Here is an 18,046-nt window from a genome sequence, read left to right on the forward strand (position 1 = left end):
GGTCAAATAATGACATAAATGTTCTTAATGAGTCATTGTTATTATCCTATGGAAAACACCTAACTTCTTGTTTTGAAGTAAATGAAAATCAATACAAGCATGAGTATTACCTTGTTGATGGAATATATCCCGATTACGTTATATTTGTCAAAACATATGTATACACAAGATTAAAAATGAAAATTGTTCAAGGTAGTGCAAGAATTGACAAGGAATGATGCAGAACGGGCTTTTGGAGTCCTTAAAAAAAGATTGATAAAACACTCAACTCGAGCATGATATCAGGAAAAGTTAATCAAGGTAACCTATACTTGTCTCATATCACATAATTTGATACTATAAGAAAAGGGTTGGGATATCTGTATGTATAATCTGAGCTATGCACTTTATTTGCATGAAAACTTTATACTTGGTAGCCTACCAATACTTCTCAAGAGTTATAGAAATACATAGCAACGAACACACAACAATCTTCCACAAGATTTGACGGACTACATACAAGATGCAAAATGTCAACGACGATGAGAACGATGGCAACAACAAAGAGTAATTTTTATTATCTAATTTCTATTTTTTCTATATCAATGTAAATTTTTTATTTTTATTTAATTTTATACTTTTATTTTTAATTAATATTAGTTTTATTAAATAATTAAAAAAATATGTGTAATATAACGGTATGTAGTGGTGAGTATTTCCTAAGTAAAGAGATACTACGATTTCCCAATGATAATAAAGGTTTCTTCAATAAACTTTAGAATTTTCTTAAGATGCATAAATGAAACAGATGATATTGTCACATCCGAGAAACAAGAACAAATCTAAAGAAGTAATCAGAAGTTTTTGGAAAAAAAAAGGTTTCTTTACGTGATTGATGCGTAGGACGCACGTCATTGACGGTGATATAGGGTTGCCAACTTCTTTAACAAAATAACATGAGTAGGTTAAAATTAGGTTTATTTTGAAAAAAAAAGGTCTAAAACGGAATATATATATATATATATATATATATATATATATATATATATATATATATATAATTTTAGGGTTTTGTATGGAATAAACTCACTTTATCTAGTGGTAACCGGTTTTATGGCTGAAATAACAAAGAAATGGTAAAAGTTGTAAAAGTTGTGTATTTTTTAAAACAAAAGTTTTAAGTATAAAAGGACTATGTCAAAATATAAAGTATTTTGGAATAATCCAATGTTTTAAGATTTTTGAGATAAAACAATCATAATATTTCAATATTTGTTGTTTACAAGATTTTAAATATGTATTTATTCCACACACTATGTCTTGTCTTGATATAATTTACAAGAGTTTGGAGTGTCGGTTTATTTATGAAAGCGTTATTTAACAAAAATACATCATATCAAATATAATTCGGATGCAATACCTCTTGTTAAATGTGGGTTATTTCCACAATGGTTAAGCATATATAACTTGTTAGTAATGAGTTTCAAACTTATACTTCAAACATTTTTTAGATTTGAGAAATTAAATATTATTCTATATTTTCTTTCTAAATATCATTTTTGTTAAATGACGATAAGTGTATAAAATTATTATTAATTTCATTATATCGTACATGTGAACATTTAACATGGATATGACTAGGAAGAAAATATATAAGGATAATTTCTTTTTAGATTTATAAGATTTTGAATGAAAGTTTAGTTTTATGTTACTTACTACACAACGAAAACAATAAATGTGGATAATAAATCTCATATAAAATTTCTCTTCAATAATTACATTGGTAACCTATTTCTTTGAAATGGTTAAAATACACTTAATTTGTTAATAGTATGTTTTAAATATGTAATTACACATTTAAGAGACAAAGGGTATATTCGTCAACAACATGTGAGATTTTTTAGAATTTTTTGTTCTTAGTTTAAAAAAAAATCATTTGTAGTATGATTTTAAATTTTTTATGGTGAACTCATTCCAATAAAAAACTATTTTAAATAGTTTTTAAGAATTTTTAGATTTAGTTTTTTATATTTTTATATCTTTCAAAAACCTATAATCATTTTTGCCGAAAATTTTTATACAAATAAAAATTATAGTTTTCATTTTTCAGTTTTTGACTAACAACTAATTTTATCAAACATACAATAAGAATATGTACTACAACTAGAAGTTTTTAACATTTAAGAAAAAAATCAAATAAATGGAAAAAAAACTCCGCTCAAGAATACAAGTTTAAAGTTTTTTTTTAATAAATCTCTTAGTACAAAGGTTATCACAAGTAGCTTTTGACACTTCTTATCTTTTATTTTTTATATTTATTTTATTTATACATCTCAAACATCTACAATTATTTTTGTTGATATTTTTAGGGGAAATGACTTATTAGGGTAATTAATTATTGCCTTTGTACTCAATTGGTCACTTTATTATTTTTTTTTTTTTGTATCTCATTTACCATTGAACTTGTTGTATGTGTTCACAGAAACCATTGAAACCGGCTATTGAAGATTTCCGGCAAATTCTTATCTCCGGCGACTCTCCGATCGTCTTCTCCGACAAGCCTCCGGCAAAAATGAGTTTTTCCGGCGGACTTTTCTCAACTGTCATCCAAGCAGCATCCACCGCCGGTGTTGCTTCTTAGCTTTCTCCACGTTCCCCTCTCTCCCTCCTGTCGATTTGATGCCAGGAAAAGGTAGAAGGGACGCAGGCATCAAGCCACCTGCCACCTCCTCCTGCCATCACCAAAACCCACCTGTCACCTCCCTTTTGTTGCCGGTAAACCACCATTACCACCTCCTGCTGCTTGTTGTTGCTATAAGTCATCAAGCCGAGACCCAAGGATCCGTCGAAAATCTCATTTTTGCCGGACGCTCGCCGGAGAAGACGACCGGAGAGTCGCCGGAGATAAGAAATTGTCGGAAACCTTTAATAGCCGGTTTCAATGGTTTCTGTGAACACCTACAACAAGTTCAATGGTAAATGAGATACAAAAAAAAGGAAAGTGACCAATTGAGTACAAAAGCAACAGTTAATTACCCTAATAAGTCATTTCCCCATATTTTTATACAAATAAAAGATATAGTTCTCAACTTTCAACTTTCAACTATTAGCTTTTAGCATTATAACTTAGGATAATGTCATTAAGGCCCCACGGACTCTTGAGTTTTGTTTTAAAAGGTCACATGTTGTTTTGCTAGGTGCTTAAAGTTCATTATACGTGTTAAAAATCAATTTTCAACAAAACAAAGGGGATTAATAGGTCATCTTTTGTGTTAAAAATCCATTTTCAACAAAACAAAGGGGGATAATAGGTCATCTTTTGTCTAATCAGCCAATGTTCTCTCTTTCACACATACACACATTGTTTCCGGTGGCGATCGTAATGTTGTTTACTATCTTTCAAGCATCATGTATAAATTGTCCGCATTCTTTCCTATATACTTCCTTTACCTCATCTCTCCTGACCTTTGCCTTAAATTATCATCATTTATCCAATTTTATCCTCTAAATGTCCTTTCTATTCACATCCCATCACTTTTTTTTTCTAAATCTTACATTTGGAGTTCTAATTTGTTTAGATTTTATGACAAACTTTACATGGTAAAATAAACTCACTTCCAAAGTTCAAATCCTAGATTCGTCACTAGTCTGAAATACGCATGTAAAACATATAATCATATAAAAAACTGAATACGAAAAAAATAAGAGGGGGGGGGGGGTAAAGAGGTTATGAGATGAGACTTGAGAGGTTCAAATTATGCAACATTTGAGTGGACAAGCTAATATCGTTTGAGTATAAAGGTGCTTATGAAGATAAGCAATATGTTCATTTGGTTATAAAGGTTTGTCGAGAAGGACCACTTTTCTCTATTTTAATTTTGAGAACATTTGTCCCGTCAAATATCTTAGACTAAAAAAAACATAAGAGTCATTTTAAAGCAAAATCCAAAAGTTCATAGGACCTCAAATAGTCAAATAACATTATCTCTTTAATTTAAAGCTAGACAAAACAGCACAAATTGTCTCTGTGGTTAGCTGAAAACTGTCATTTTGGTCCAAAAATGTTTGGATTAGCACAAGAGGTCCAAAATTTTCATTTTGTTGCAAGTTTGATCCAGTTTGCTTTAAACCTTTTTATAATGACGAATTTTCCCTTACTTTTTTAACTTTTTTTTAGTTTTTTCTATTTATTTAAATATATTTTTTATTAAAAGAAAAAAAAAACTCTCTCTCCCCCTCTCTCTAATTTTAAGATCACATTTTCTTCTCTCCTTCTTTCTCACCGGAGACATCTATTAAAACCCTAATTAAAAACCTGCAACAATCCAAAAAAATACGACCATAGCTTCGATTTTTATGATGGATATCAAGAAAATATGTGACTTTGTCGTGTCTCTCTCTGTCACTTTGCTTCTTCTTCATTAGTCGAGAAACACATACACACACAAATCGATTACAGTTCATTAGAGTTCAGTTCTAATCACACCTTAAAGGTCACAAGAGTTCAGTTTGGGTTCGTTTTTGCTTCGATTTCAACAAGATGACTGACCACATCCTGAATAGAGGTGGGAGGAGAAAGCTATGGCATAGAGGTGGAGAGTTTTACGCTCTATGAAAACCGGAATCAGAGTGTGTGGTTTTGTCAGAACTTTTTGGATATGCTTCCGGAGACCGAGGATCCGGAGACGAAGAGGAAGGCAACAAAACCATAGCTATTCAGGTGACGACGACTTTCGATCGATTAGGGTTTTCTGTAGGTGACGAGAACTTTGAGATCAGAGGTTGGTGGTGGTGGAGAAGATGGGGATTGTAGACAATAACCCTAATCGGAGTTGGTTCTGCAATGGTGGTCTCTCCCCCTTTGGTCGTTCGTGGATAGATCGAGTGCTAGATCGTCTCATCTGACGGCGGTGCTAGATCGATTTTGCCCCCTTTCTTCTCCGTTGGTTCTTCTTCTCCGGTAGCAGTGACAAGCTCAAGGTGACGACAAATTTCAAATATATGGATTTTCGAGAAGGGTTTTCCAAATCAGAGGGTGTTGACTGGAAACCTTTGTTGTTAGGTGTGTTCTTGGATCTTGAGGGTTGTAATCTGTAGGGTTTTAGGGGTTTCGAAAAGGCTTTGGAGGTGGTTTCCGGCAAGAATGGTGGTTGTGGCGGCAGTTCCGACAGGTGGCGGTGTTCATAGCTACGTATGTTTCTTGAAAATTTGATTTGGGAATTGAGATGCTTTATTTCAAGAGTGGGTGTAAATCTAAACATTTGATTGGGTGGAATTTATTTATTTGTTTATTAGGTTATAACCCGTGAAAACCACAGGAGGTAAGTTAAAAAAAAAATTATAGACCAAAAAAATTAATAACTGTAAAAAAGCATTTGATTGTGGATGGTAAGTAAGTATAACTTTATTTGATAAGTAAAATAAACATAAGAGTTTATAATAGATTTTGAAATACTTCCTTAAGCACAACATTGGAAGTTTTATTAGTCAAATTATCCTCCTTATCTAAAATCAATAACTTCAATCCTTCTTTGCTCTTTACTCTGGATAAAACAACATATAACTGACCGTGTGAGGAAACCGGTTCTCACAAAAACAATCCAACATTTTTCAACGATTGACCCTGACTTTTATTTATGGTCATAGCAAAACAAACCGCTATGGGAAATTGTCTCATTTTGAACTTGTATGGAATTTTGTTGTTTGAAGGTGTTAGAGACAACCTTGAAATAAAAACTCGATGTCCAATGTTACTTCCAGTTAAGACCACTGTTTCTATGACGCGATTACCCAATGATACCACCTGAAGTCTAATACCATTACATAACCCATTTTTCTGGTCGATATTTCTTAGTAACATAACCGGAACACTGACCTTTAAAATCAACTTATGGTTTGGCAAACCGAATATTTTAAGTCCATTTAGAACATCAGGTGAATATAAACTCTCATCCAACTGATTGCGAATAAACTCTGTTTGGCAGATGTTATCGGAACTGATATATTCTTTTTCTTCTCCAAGAAACAATGAAAGCAGATGATCCTTTATTTCTTGAACAACTTTATTTTTTGGTGCAAGTATTGATCTTTCTTCAAAATATTTTAGATCGTTCAAGTTGTCAACATATATCATTATTCAAATTCAAATTTTGTAGCCATGTTGAGATTTCCAGGGAACAATATTTTTTGTAATGACATCTAAACAAAAACTAAAAACCCAAAAAAAATAACAAAATTGAAATCCAAGAGGAGGAGATATAATATTCGGATTTTTTGGGATGTTTTGAATTTGAATTAATATTTCCGGATGATATACATAGTTTCTGTTATATTTTTTTTTTCTATAAAGCATATTTTTTGTGAATTTTTGCAGAAAAATGAATGATGGACTCACAAACATACTACTGTTATGTTGGAAAGAATCATACATCATATATGAGAGTGTAGGATCTGATATTGAGTTTATTTATCAAGAAATCGAACCAGAAATAGATTAATCAAGTAGGATGTGTCTCAACAAACAGATAAAAACTGAAAGTAGATTGGTATTAAAGTATTTTCAGAAAAAGGTTAGAATTATTGGTTTATGAAGATATGAAGATGAACTAACCCGATTTTTTATGATGTATCCTCTGCAGAAAACGTACTATTGAAGAAGAAAGCACAATCAAATTCAACAATTGGAATGAAAGTTGAAGACGTATTATTGGAGTATTAGATATCTATCTATTAAAATTTGAATTCAAAATGCTGAATTTTTGGGATTCTTTGAAATCTTTAAAATGATTCAAAAAGATAGGATTTGTAACCAAAGATTTAGAACATGAATTGATATTGTTTCCAAAAAATCATGGAAGTTGATATTGAAACATTCAATAAGTTCATATAAATTCGGGATTTTATGTTAATAGATATCAAATTATTTTTTATTCTGATTCTAATTTAATAGATAGATATCGAATAATTATGAATTTTTTTTGAATTTATTTAATTTAATCGGAATTATATGAAATTTTAATAAGATTACACGTGGCAAAGTGAAAAGGTAAAATAGGGACACATGACAAAAATAAGTTTTGTTTATTAGAGGAGGTAAATTTATTTTTTTTAATCTAAATATTATAAAAAAAATCATATTAATAGGGACAAATCCGTCATTATAAAAAGTTTAAAACAAATTAGACCAAACCCGTAACAAAATAAAAAGTTTGAATCTCGGGTGTTAGTCCAAACCATTTTGTACAAAAATGATAATTCAGGTAACATTTGTACAATTTTGCTTTAAAACTATCATATTCGTTTTGTTTTAAAACTATCATATTCCTACAATTTGCTAGTTTTTACAAACATAACCTAAAATAATAATAATAAAAAAGTAAAAATTATAATAAAAAATATAAATAACCCGGGCGTGGGTGTATGGGACTATGGGGTGGAGATTCTATTGTCCATTTGTGGTCACCATTTCCATGAGATGATATAAAGATTCATTTTACTTTTACTCTTACGGGGCCCTATGCATATTGCATACACCTTTTTCTTTTTTATATACCTATAACTTTTTACGATTTATGTTATAATAGAAATCGTCAGGAATATGCTTAAATGCAAAAAACTAAACTTAGTTTATTCAATATATATTTTTAATCATGTCATGTAATAACTTTATTTTATTATATAAAATATAATTGTGTTACATTAAATGGTAAAAATGTTAATTTTATTACATTAAATTAGAAAGAATATGTTAAATGAGTTAGTTAACGACGATGTATTGTTTTTGACAGTTAATATGAATGCTCGAGCACAAGATAAAGATTAGTAATTTTCTTTTTATTAAAAGTTATGAAAACACTCGTTTTCTGCCTAACATGTGATTCATAATAATTATAACAAAATTGTTTGACTACTTTAAAATATTGTTTATTTGAAGGGAAAATGTCTAAAGAACTATCTAAAGTATTTTCAAAGTATTTTTTTAGACATTTAACTTATAATAAATATAAATATTAAAACGAGTAAACATAACTATAGTATTTATTTATTTTTAAACAAAATGACCAGCAATTATGTTATTATAGGTCCATTGCACCTTGCAAGTTGTGAATTTTTTTTCCATGGCCATACCATGAAAACTAGAGGAAAAAGATATTACAAAATATAATAATATATTGCAAAATACATATGTATATATTACAAAATATATTTCTTTCTTCCAAATTTATTAAAATAAATCTTTTGATGATCATAACACCCAAAAATAATTTTACAATCTATAATGAAGCATTATTTTTTATATATAATAAAAGAATAAATATTATTTAATTGCACAACTCCACTAATTTTATGCCAAAAAAATAATAATTAATTAGCACTTAATAAGAAAAAAGCAATCTCCAAGATTCTCTTTTTACAATTTCGACTGAAAACACACATACATGGTAAATGGTAACAACTAGCTGATAGCAGGTGATGTTCTGAAAAAGCTCGTATTTTTATTTGGCCAAAATAAAGTTTGATAATTGGGTATTGGGTATTGAGGTCGGAAAAAGGAGGAGGGGCCGGTGGTTATGGGTGTGGTCCGGTGGTGGGGGCGGTGGTGCTGATTGTAAAGGGGGAAATAACAACTAAGCGCCAAGCCATTTTACTGTGGGAAGTGCGAACATTCTGATAAAACCTTGGCTTTTTGCGATAACACACTGTTGCTTTAGTGGCTGGCAAGATTAACGACAACTCATCTTTTTCTTCCCTCGTTTCTGTTGTGTTCTTCTTTTTTCTATCTTTTCCCCCAATTTTGTGCGATCCAGTTTCCTCGCTTTTCTTTTTCCAGATCATCAATTCCAAATCTTTGATTTTTAGCCTTCACATTGGTCCCGACTATTGTTAAAAGATCAAGACAATTAAGTGGAGTGTGGGGCTTCATTTTGTTTTTTGTTTTTGTTTTGTCCCTCGCATCTTTTTCCTTTCTTCATATCCTAAAAAGATTGCACCCCAACTGTTTGATGATATGCCTCTGAGACCCTTCAACTGTTTGATTTGATCTTCGCTGTTTCTCTTATCGATTCTTCATACGTCTCATTAAATCTTGATATCGGTGTCGCTTGTTTTCATCATACTTTCATATTCGAAGATAACCGAGGTTCGTCTTCACTTTCAGTCACATATACGTATAGTCCAATTGATCGATTTTGAGCTTAATTTAGTAATTAGTATCCTTTTTCTGCATTATATTCTTAAACCATTAATGTTATCATTCAATTGGTGAAGTAGATTCGTTGATTCTAGTGCAAAGATTGTATTTTCTTTTGTTTAAAGTACCAAAGCAAGTTGATGTTTGTTTGTTGTCTACTAAATTGGTGGTGTATTTTAACTGATACCAAGATTGTTGGGTGTGTGGCAGGTCCTCCAAATTCCCATTGGTAAGAGAAAGATTTTATTTCGGAATGTGGATTTTTTAGGGTTTGAATAATCGAAAATTTGGGTGGTTTTGAAGAGAGAGAAAGATATAAAGAATTAAAACAGAGCGTGGTGGATGTCAGTGGTGGCAAGTGGAGGTGCCTCTGGTGGTGTAAAAACTGAAATTTTTGTACTTAAAAGAGTCTGTGAAAGTGCGTGTCATTTTTAGCAGTGTCTCCTTGTTTACCCCATCCCCCCACCATTTTTGGGTTTATGATAGAATCCAAGGTAGCATAACACAAAAGCTCTTTCTTTGGGTTTATTAGTTACTCATTTTTGTTTATTTTCAAGAAATCTTGATTTTGAAACATTTCTTTTTGGCACTTCATTTAGAAATTTTAACTCCTCATTCATTACCTTGCCTGTGTGTTTGTTTCCAGGTGGTTTAATTTGATTGAATCTTAGACTTGATTGAAGTTTTCGGTTTTTCAAGATGAAGTTCATGAAACTTGGATCAAAGCCCGATTTGTTTCAATCTAATGGCGAAAACATCCGGTTAGTATCTCATTCTTATCTTATAACTTTCTGCAAATTAAATGTTTTGTTTTTCAATCTTTTTAATGGTTTATAAACTTTTCCAAACATATGTTCTTTTGATACCTTCAAAAGTCTGATTCTTGATCTCTCTCTCACTCAAAATGCCAACATTCATTATTCCAACTTACATTTTATGAAAAAAAGATGATAAAAACCAATACCCATATGGGTTTTGATCCAGACAATGAAAAACCTAAGCCAATGATTTTATTCATGTTTAGATATGTAGCAACCGATCTCGCAACCGATATGATCATAAGAGTTGGAGACATCAAATTTTATTTGCACAAGGTACAATAGTTTTTTGGATTATGTTAACAAATTCCATAACTTGTTCTTATAACAGTCACCTAGCTGACTAGCAGACCACTGTATACCTGATTTACATCTCACATGACCTTCTTGGAAAATGTGAGCTAGCTAGCCAGCTCAGCGTGGGCCCACCCAGGGGTTGTTGGAAGAATGACCTTTTTATAAAAGTTTTGTAACTCCCCTTAAATGGTCAAATCAAACATTAATTATGTGTTTTTGACTTTTGTAGTTTCCCTTGTTGTCTAAAAGTGCGCGTTTGCAAAAACTAGTTGCGGTTTCAGATACCGAAAATAATCAAGAACTCGAAATCCGTGATATTCCCGGTGGGCCCGCGGCATTTGAAATTTGTGCCAAGTTTTGTTACGGGATGACAGTCACACTCAACCCGTACAATGTAGTATTGGCTCGATGCGCAGCCGAGTATCTAGAAATGTATGAAACTATCGATAAAGGCAATCTAGTTTACAAGATCGAAGTGTTCTTGAATTCAAGCATCTTTAGAACTTGGAAAGATTCAATCATTGTTTTCCAATCAACAAAAGTTCTCGTTCCATGGTCGGAAGAATTAAAGATTGTTAGCCATTGTTTAGACTCCATTGCTTCAAAAGTTTCAGTGGAAACTTCCAAAGTCAATTGGTCTTACACTTACAATCGAAAAAAATCGGGAAACGAATCGCCAAGAAAAGTTGTAGTCCCAAAAGATTGGTGGGTTGAAGATTTGTGTGATCTTTCAAGTGATTTATATAAACGAGTTATAATCACAATCAAGACAAAAGGGAACGTGGGTTCGGATGTTCTTGGTGAATCTTTAAGAGCTTATACACAAAAAAGATTACCTTGGTTTGGTAAAAAAGACGAAAAGAAACACGGGAATGATTTAAAAACTCGTTCTTTAATCGAAATGATAATGGAACTCCTTCCGGAAGAAAAAGAAAAAGAAACCGTTTCTTGTGGGTTTTTGGTTCATTTATTGCACGCGTGTGTGGTTTTGGAGTGTGGGGTGACACGAAAGGAAGAATTGATGAGAAGGATTGGGCGGGAGTTGGAGAATGTGTCGGTTGTTGACGTGGCGATTCTTGATGTTGATTTGGTTCAAGAACTTGTTGCAATGTTTATGATGCGGGATCAAAGTGGGGAAGATCAAGATGAGTTTTTGGAGGTGAAATGTGTTGATTCAAATGCAAAAGTTAATGTTGCAAAGATTATCGATGGGTATCTTGCGGAAATTGCAAAAGATCCGTGTTTGCAGTTGTTAAAGTTTGCGGATCTTGCGGATATGGTGTCGACTTTACCTAGATCAACACATGATGGGATTTATCGCGCTATTGATATGTATCTTAAGGTAAAATATATCATCCTACTTCCCTTTCTTTTTTATTCTATTTTTTTTTGTTATTAAAACATTTTGTTTTTTTTTTTTTTTAATTTGATAGGAACATCCGGGGATCGGAAAGAGCGAAAAGAAAAGAATTTGCCGGTTAATGGATTGTCGAAAGTTATCACCGGAAGCTTGCCGGCACGTGGTTCAAAACGAGCGACTGCCGTTACGTGTGGTGGTGCAGGTGCTCTTTTTTGAGCAAGTGCGCTCCACCACAACAGGTGGGATCAGTGAGATCCCACCTGGACATGGACCCACCGGTGGGTCCCGTGGCAGTTCAAGAACTGCCACGACAAATACAGAAGAAGAATGGGGGTCGGTCCCCACAAGTGAAGAGCTCAAGACGTTGAAAGGGGAGCTTGAGAAAGGTGGCGAGAAGACGAGTAGTAAAGTGAAGGGGGTGTTAACGTCAAAAAGGATATTTATGAAGGTGTTTTCGGGTAAAGATAAGGAGAGTGATAACGGTAGTTCCGATACATCCGAGAGTCGATCCACAAATGCTGAGGAAATGAAGAGCAGGAGGCAGTCTTTGTCATAGGTTATTATGTTTTTTGTAAATTGATGTGTTTTTTTTTTAAGGTTTTAGGGTTTAGAGGACTTTTGTAAGGAAATGAACCTTTTCTATTGAGGAGCTCTTTAGTAAAATTAGGGATTCCTAGTATGTTTGGAAATTTTAATGTAGCAATGAACAAGTGTCTTCTATTTTTTTTTGGCAAAAAATCCACGTCTCACTATCAAATGTCGATCAATAAAGTTGAACAGGAATTGGGCCGATTGGTCCTGACCCTTGCCCAAATATTTGGTCCGGTCAAAACTTGGTCAATGCTAGTTTAGATTTTTGAAAAATAAATATTGTTTTTTTCTTTTTTTTTCGAAAGAGATATAAATACTGTTAATCTTCTTCTTCTCTTCTAATAAAATACTAAATACTGTTACCATTTTCCATGAAGTTGATCATTTATATATTCAACATCTTTGTATATAGGAGTCTTGTGAGTTTGTCTTCCAATTGGAGACAAAATATAGCATTATAGTGGCACAAACCATTATACAGATAAAATGCCGATAGAAATAAAACCGGTATTTATTAACAATGTATATATATATTTTTTAGAATTAAATTTTAGTCGTAGCTACATTCAAATTTTAATCAAAGCATGTTTAAATTTTGTTTTCATCATGGACTTAAAATGTTCAACAGTAAACACGCATCATAATCGTATCAAAATGCTAAAAAATGTCAAGATTATGAATTTGCATTACAAAAAAATAAGTAAAAAATCTAAATTCCCAAAACAAACAAACAAACAACATCAATAAGAAATATACAAATTCCATATTCAATAATTCATGCTTCCAAAAAAAAAAAAAAAAACAATCATGCCCGAGTTGTTCGGCTGCTCTCTGCATTTCTTACAGGGTAAAAGTACGGATGCGCCTACAAAAATATCAAAAAATAGCAACATACTTTCAATAACTTCACACTAACTCAAGGGTAGCAAGGTAATTTTACCCCAAATAAACAAAGTTACCATACCATGGCTTCTTTAGCAGTTGGTCTTTCTTGATGATCATACCGAAGCAACTTATCAAGGAAATCAATCGCCTACACACACACAAACACATCAATTTTTTTTAAAACTTGTAATTTCCAATTTTCACATTTTTATTTTTTTTTTTAAACTTTTATAAAGTGTAAAAAAAGAAATTCAGACATTACCTCAGGCACAGCTAAATGTTGATTATCAGCATTAATAAACTTTGACCATGCTTTCCTGTTATGCCTGTTGAAACTACATTGTTATAATCAACACACACACACACACACAAATAAATAAATAAATAAATAAAATATGTTAAAAACCTTCCAACAAGCTCACTAAGATTTGGGTCTAGCTCTATACGATACTTTTGTAGATAAGTATTTAACTCATCAGTACCTAATACCTACACAAAAAATAAATAAAAAATGTTAAAAACTTAATTTTTATTAAAAAATAATAATAATAATAATAAGAAAATGAGAAACAGTACCTTGGCAATTTTGACTAGCTGATCATGATTATCATGCCCATAAAAAAATGGTTCCTTTCGGAATATCTGCAAACAATAATTATTATTTTTTTTACATAAAATACCTTTTTAGTCCCTTAACTTGTTCAAAAAAGACAGTTTTGATCCTATTTGTAACGAAAAACTGCAAGAGGGGAAAATTAGGGAGGAGAAGTGCAAGTTTTGAAGAAGCTGAGGGACCAAAAATGTAATTTAGTTGAAAAGATTATATACCATGCCAGCAAACATGCAGCCAAGGCTCCACAAATCCAAAGAGTAATCATAATCTTGCAAATCAACAAGAAGTTCTGGACCTTTGAAATATCTGCAAATGCAATCATAATAATATAAAAAGAAATGACCATTTTACCCCTGGAGGAAGAAGTGAAGGTCAAAGAAGTCAAACCTGGAAGCTACACGGACATTGTACTCAGTCCCAGGATGATAAAACTCAGCAAGACCCCAATCAATAAGACGAAGCTTGCGTTGTTCATGATCAATCATCACATTGTGAGGCTTCACATCACGATGCATGATTCCTTGAGAATGACAATATTCTAATGCCTGTTAAATAAATAAAAACAAATCTTTTTTTAATGATATTTAATGCTTCATTTTTTTTAAGAAAGAAAGTGATATACTGATATGAAATGAGATGGTTTGCCTTTAGAAGCTCAAAGATGTAATAGCGGATATCAAAGTCAGAAAGTGTTGGATAAAGCACTTTGAAATCGGTGTTGTTCACATATTCAAATACAAGACTTGGTGTCTTTGATTGTTGATCTCTAACAATATCCAGTAGCTTTATAATATTTGGTCCTCCACATAGATTTTGTAGGATTTTGATCTCTCTCTTTATCTGCATTCAACAACATTTCAATCGGTATAAAAGATTCTAAATATGTGTTTGTTTGACCTTGCAACCATAGTAAAAGCTGAATTAGGTAAAGATTAAACAAATTATGTCATTTGAGAATAAGGGTGTCTTAATACATATATAATATATTACAGTTGTTGTTAAGCACAGAAGAAAGTGAAAGACATAGACATTATCAGGGGAACAAACAGATCTTAGATCTCTAGAACAAGCATTTCAATTTTAGCCCAAGTTTGCTAAAATGTTTCACAAGTGCAACAAAAATGTCAAAATCCAATTAAAGAATCAAGCAATAGCATTCATTTATAAGGTGTATAGGTTGATGTTCCAAATTACAGTTAATGAAGAGGGAATATCACAATATATGTCTACTCGCAAAGCAAGTCTTAAGAATTTTGTGTATGCTTCTTTTGCTGTCATAAAACCTGTAAAAAAGTGAGTTTCTTGATCTCTGAGGTTGAAATTGATGTAAATCATCCATTCTCACACAAGCTCCTTCCTTTGACTACATTCAAGGGCTAACAAAAGGAACTCATCTCCTTCTTAGGCTAGCCCTTAGAACCTATGATAGAAAATTGACAAACTGTCTACTTCTCTTGAGATTCTTTTATAATTAATCTAGAATTTCGATGTTCTTAAGTCCTTTGTGGTCCATGTATGTGTATGCAACGAGTCAAAGATCATTAGATGATCGGAGACAATAAATTAGGGAATACAGACAAGAGAACGATCTAACCTTTTTCTTTTTTACGGGTTTAAGTATCTTGATGATGCATTTTTCGTCATTTACAGAATGCAATCCCTCAAAAACCTCGCTGTATTTTCCTCTTCCAACCTTCCGAACGACCTCATAATCATCTTGTTCGCTGTAAGATGTCAAAACAGGATTAACAAAACACAAGTAAGATCAAAAACAAATGATGGATGGCATAACAGAGATCTAACCCCCATTGAACAGCAAGAGACTCGTAATCCCAATACTCCTTGGGGCGAACAACATTAACGTCGGTATAAACCCTCGCCTTGGACGAGGCGCCGGGATGGCGAGAAGCTTTACCGATTTTCTGCGCCAGTTTTTCTTGCAGAGATGACGCAGGTTTGGTGTTATAGGATGAAGATAGTGATGAAATAGGCGGGTGAACTAGGGTTTGTTGATGAGAATATCTATGTTTATTGTGTTTGTGGGTGTGGTTGTTGTGTTGCAGCGGTAGAACGCCGGCGGAAGCGACGCAACGGAGGAATACGACGGGGAATCGGGATTGGTAGAAAGGTAATTTGATGGTGTTGATTGAGGATGCGGTGAATTGCAGAGGAGGCCTCACGGCCATCAAAGGATTAAGGACGGCTATTAGTAGTGTCACGACAAAGGTGAACAGGTTCGAGATGGCGTTGGCGTTCCCCTCTCTTCCTGTTTATTTTAAGCCTTTTTTGTATTTTTGTTGAATTTATTTTCCAATATATGGAGGAAGTTTAATTATTTAGATTTAGGGTTAATGGTTACGCGATTAGTATTTTGTCAAATGCAAATTCGTTTTATAAATTGAATTCTGATGATTGTAACAATAAAAGTAAAGTAAACTGATGAATGTTGTAAACACGATAGTTTAGGGCCTTAGTTGTATTTGTTGGTAGATAAATATAAAATGTCAGTAGCATTGACAAAATTGGTGGATAGGGCAAACACGAAAGTTTAGAAAGACGAAAAGGGCAAAAATAACATTTAACAAAGTTTTAAGTCGACGGGGAGAAAGTGACATTTAACAAGGTTAACGGGTGGTAGATGTAGGGAAATCATAATATATACTACAAGGGTTAAACATGAAACCTTAGAAAATAGAGGGATTGAAGTGACATTTTAAAAGGTTCAAAGTTGAGAGACTGGAAGAGATATTTTACAAAGTAAAGGAATAAATAGTCTAGGAAAATCATAATATATATATTATGGGGACTAAACACAAAACTTTTAGAAAATAAAGGGCATGAAAGTAACATTTTAGAAACTTGTAAGTCAAGGGTCTGAAAATGACATTTTACAAAGTACGAGTTGGAAATCGTGATGCGTGTACGGACCGCTCCAAGAATCCACCGATACGAATTAGACTTTTGACACCACAAACTGATACTAATATAATCGCTTGAAACTAAATATGATACCCAAATGGGTTTGGGATACGTAGCAGAACAAATAACAAAGACAATAAAAAAATAACAAAAGGAGTAGATGTAAAGATCAAACTAGATCTATAGTTTGAAATGTCGGTGAAAACAAACAAAGACCTATTAGTTTGAGTTCGAGATCAATAATAGGAAACACATCCAACAAAGATCAGTTTTGAATTGTACGCAACAACTCAAAATGAAAACAACTTCAATTTTCAATAAACTTCAATTATTTCTTATAAATTTTCGACCATGAGGCTATTTATAGCCTTACAATGTACTATTACAAAAGAAAACTAATTAATCAAAAGGAAACTACCTGAAAAAACCTTAAAATACAACAAATAAATGCAATATCATTTCCAAAATAACATAATATATTTTGTAGCAAGTTATCTAACTGACACTTCGTACCATAGATCTCAACAAGTGACTTTCGATGTAACACCCAAAAGTTTCAAGCCAATTTAAAACTTTTCAAAACATTTAAAACCAACAGTTATTACAGATTTGTTTTCAAAATAGTTTATATCAGAGTTTTTCCCAGAAACATAAACAAAACATGAGGAGTTGTACGATCATGTCTTCGCCTTGTTGCGATCCCCTAATGTACCTGAAACAATAAACTGAAACTGTAAGCCCGATAGCTTAGTGAGTTCCTCCAAAACACCGATACACTGTACATAATAAATATACAAATAACAGCTTATATTGGGTCCACAACTTTACAGTCTGGATTACCCCCTAGGCCCACAGTGTGTGTCTGGATTGCCTTACGGGCCCACAGCTCACATCTGGATTGCCACCGAGCCCACAGTACGAGTCTCCCTCAGCTCGTATCTGGATTGCTCCCGGATTTGTTAGTTACCGCACGGAGCAGAATCACCTCAACCCATCCCACATAATATGTCAACATTCATCATAACTAATGCGCATACAAATAACCACATAACAATACAAGTAGTTCTACAGACCTACCTAGCTGACATAACAACGAGCATGCAACACTACTCATACTCAACATACTATCACTGCTAGAATACCGTATCCAATGGGCCGACTTTGGTGCCTTAGACCCCTTAGTGTTGTGAGGTAACTCACCTCGCAACTGTCGACTCGGAAGAAAAGCTCACCTCTCGGATTACCGCCTCAAACTCCACCACCTATATTCGCCACACACCCATGCTCATAAATTCCCAAAATGCCCCAGAAGTCCAATATTCAACCCTTGGTCAAGGGCAAAGTCAAAGTCAAGTGCCAAGGTCAATAATCCATGTTGACCTGAACTCGTCGAG

At 33.0% G+C, this 18,046-nt stretch overlaps 2 protein-coding genes across 6 annotated transcripts; one reads left to right on the forward strand and one right to left on the reverse strand.

The window, feature by feature from the left end:
• The first annotated feature begins 8,585 nt into the window (after positions 1–8,585).
• Positions 8,586–12,401, forward strand: LOC145097514 (phototropic-responsive NPH3 family protein NPY4-like). Of its 5 annotated transcripts, XM_079035085.1 has the most exons (7): positions 8,586–9,118; positions 9,380–9,398; positions 9,473–9,663; positions 9,816–9,930; positions 10,194–10,263; positions 10,514–11,626; positions 11,718–12,401. In XM_079035085.1, exons 4-7 carry the CDS (start codon positions 9,869–9,871, stop codon positions 12,198–12,200), a joined length of 1,728 nt encoding a protein of 575 aa, XP_078891211.1. In that variant the 5' UTR covers positions 8,586–9,118; positions 9,380–9,398; positions 9,473–9,663; positions 9,816–9,868; the 3' UTR covers positions 12,201–12,401. The 5 variants fall into 5 exon arrangements, with proteins under 5 accessions (XP_078891211.1, XP_078891210.1, XP_078891212.1 ...); XM_079035084.1 differs by having other exon boundaries at positions 9,380–9,663; XM_079035086.1 differs by lacking the exon at positions 9,473–9,663.
• Positions 12,402–12,855: 454 nt separating this feature from the next.
• Positions 12,856–16,003, reverse strand: LOC145097515 (casein kinase II subunit alpha-like). Its single transcript, XM_079035090.1, has 10 exons — positions 15,537–16,003; positions 15,328–15,457; positions 14,379–14,573; positions 14,121–14,278; positions 13,949–14,039; positions 13,697–13,762; positions 13,527–13,609; positions 13,383–13,446; positions 13,200–13,268; positions 12,856–13,100 (listed from the first exon to the last, which is right to left on the reverse strand). Exons 1-10 carry the CDS (start codon positions 15,917–15,919, stop codon positions 13,041–13,043), a joined length of 1,299 nt encoding a protein of 432 aa, XP_078891216.1. The 5' UTR covers positions 15,920–16,003; the 3' UTR covers positions 12,856–13,040.
• Between the last annotated feature and the right edge of the window lie 2,043 nt (positions 16,004–18,046).

The sequence above is a fragment of the Lactuca serriola genome, chromosome 4, assembly GCF_051521515.1.
Source record: "Lactuca serriola cultivar US96UC23 chromosome 4, Lser_US96UC23_V15, whole genome shotgun sequence".
NCBI lineage: Eukaryota > Viridiplantae > Streptophyta > Magnoliopsida > Asterales > Asteraceae > Lactuca > Lactuca serriola.

Excerpts from the sequence above, each read along its gene's own strand:
- LOC145097515 (XM_079035090.1), bottom strand. The coding sequence starts at position 15,919 with ATGGCCGTGAGGCCTCCTCTGCAATTCACCGCATCCTCAATCAACACC. Across the intron at positions 14,040-14,120 it reads AATGTCCGTGTAGCTTCCAG|ATATTTCAAAGGTCCAGAAC; the intron begins GTTTGACTTCTT and ends TTGCATTTGCAG. Across the intron at positions 13,447-13,526 it reads CTTAGTGAGCTTGTTGGAAG|GCATAACAGGAAAGCATGGT; the intron begins GTTTTTAACATA and ends TAGTTTCAACAG.
- LOC145097514 (XM_079035084.1), top strand. The coding sequence starts at position 9,869 with ATGAAGTTCATGAAACTTGGATCAAAGCCCGATTTGTTTCAATCTAAT. Across the intron at positions 9,931-10,193 it reads TCTAATGGCGAAAACATCCG|ATATGTAGCAACCGATCTCG; the intron begins GTTAGTATCTCA and ends ATTCATGTTTAG. Across the intron at positions 10,264-10,513 it reads TCAAATTTTATTTGCACAAG|TTTCCCTTGTTGTCTAAAAG; the intron begins GTACAATAGTTT and ends TGACTTTTGTAG.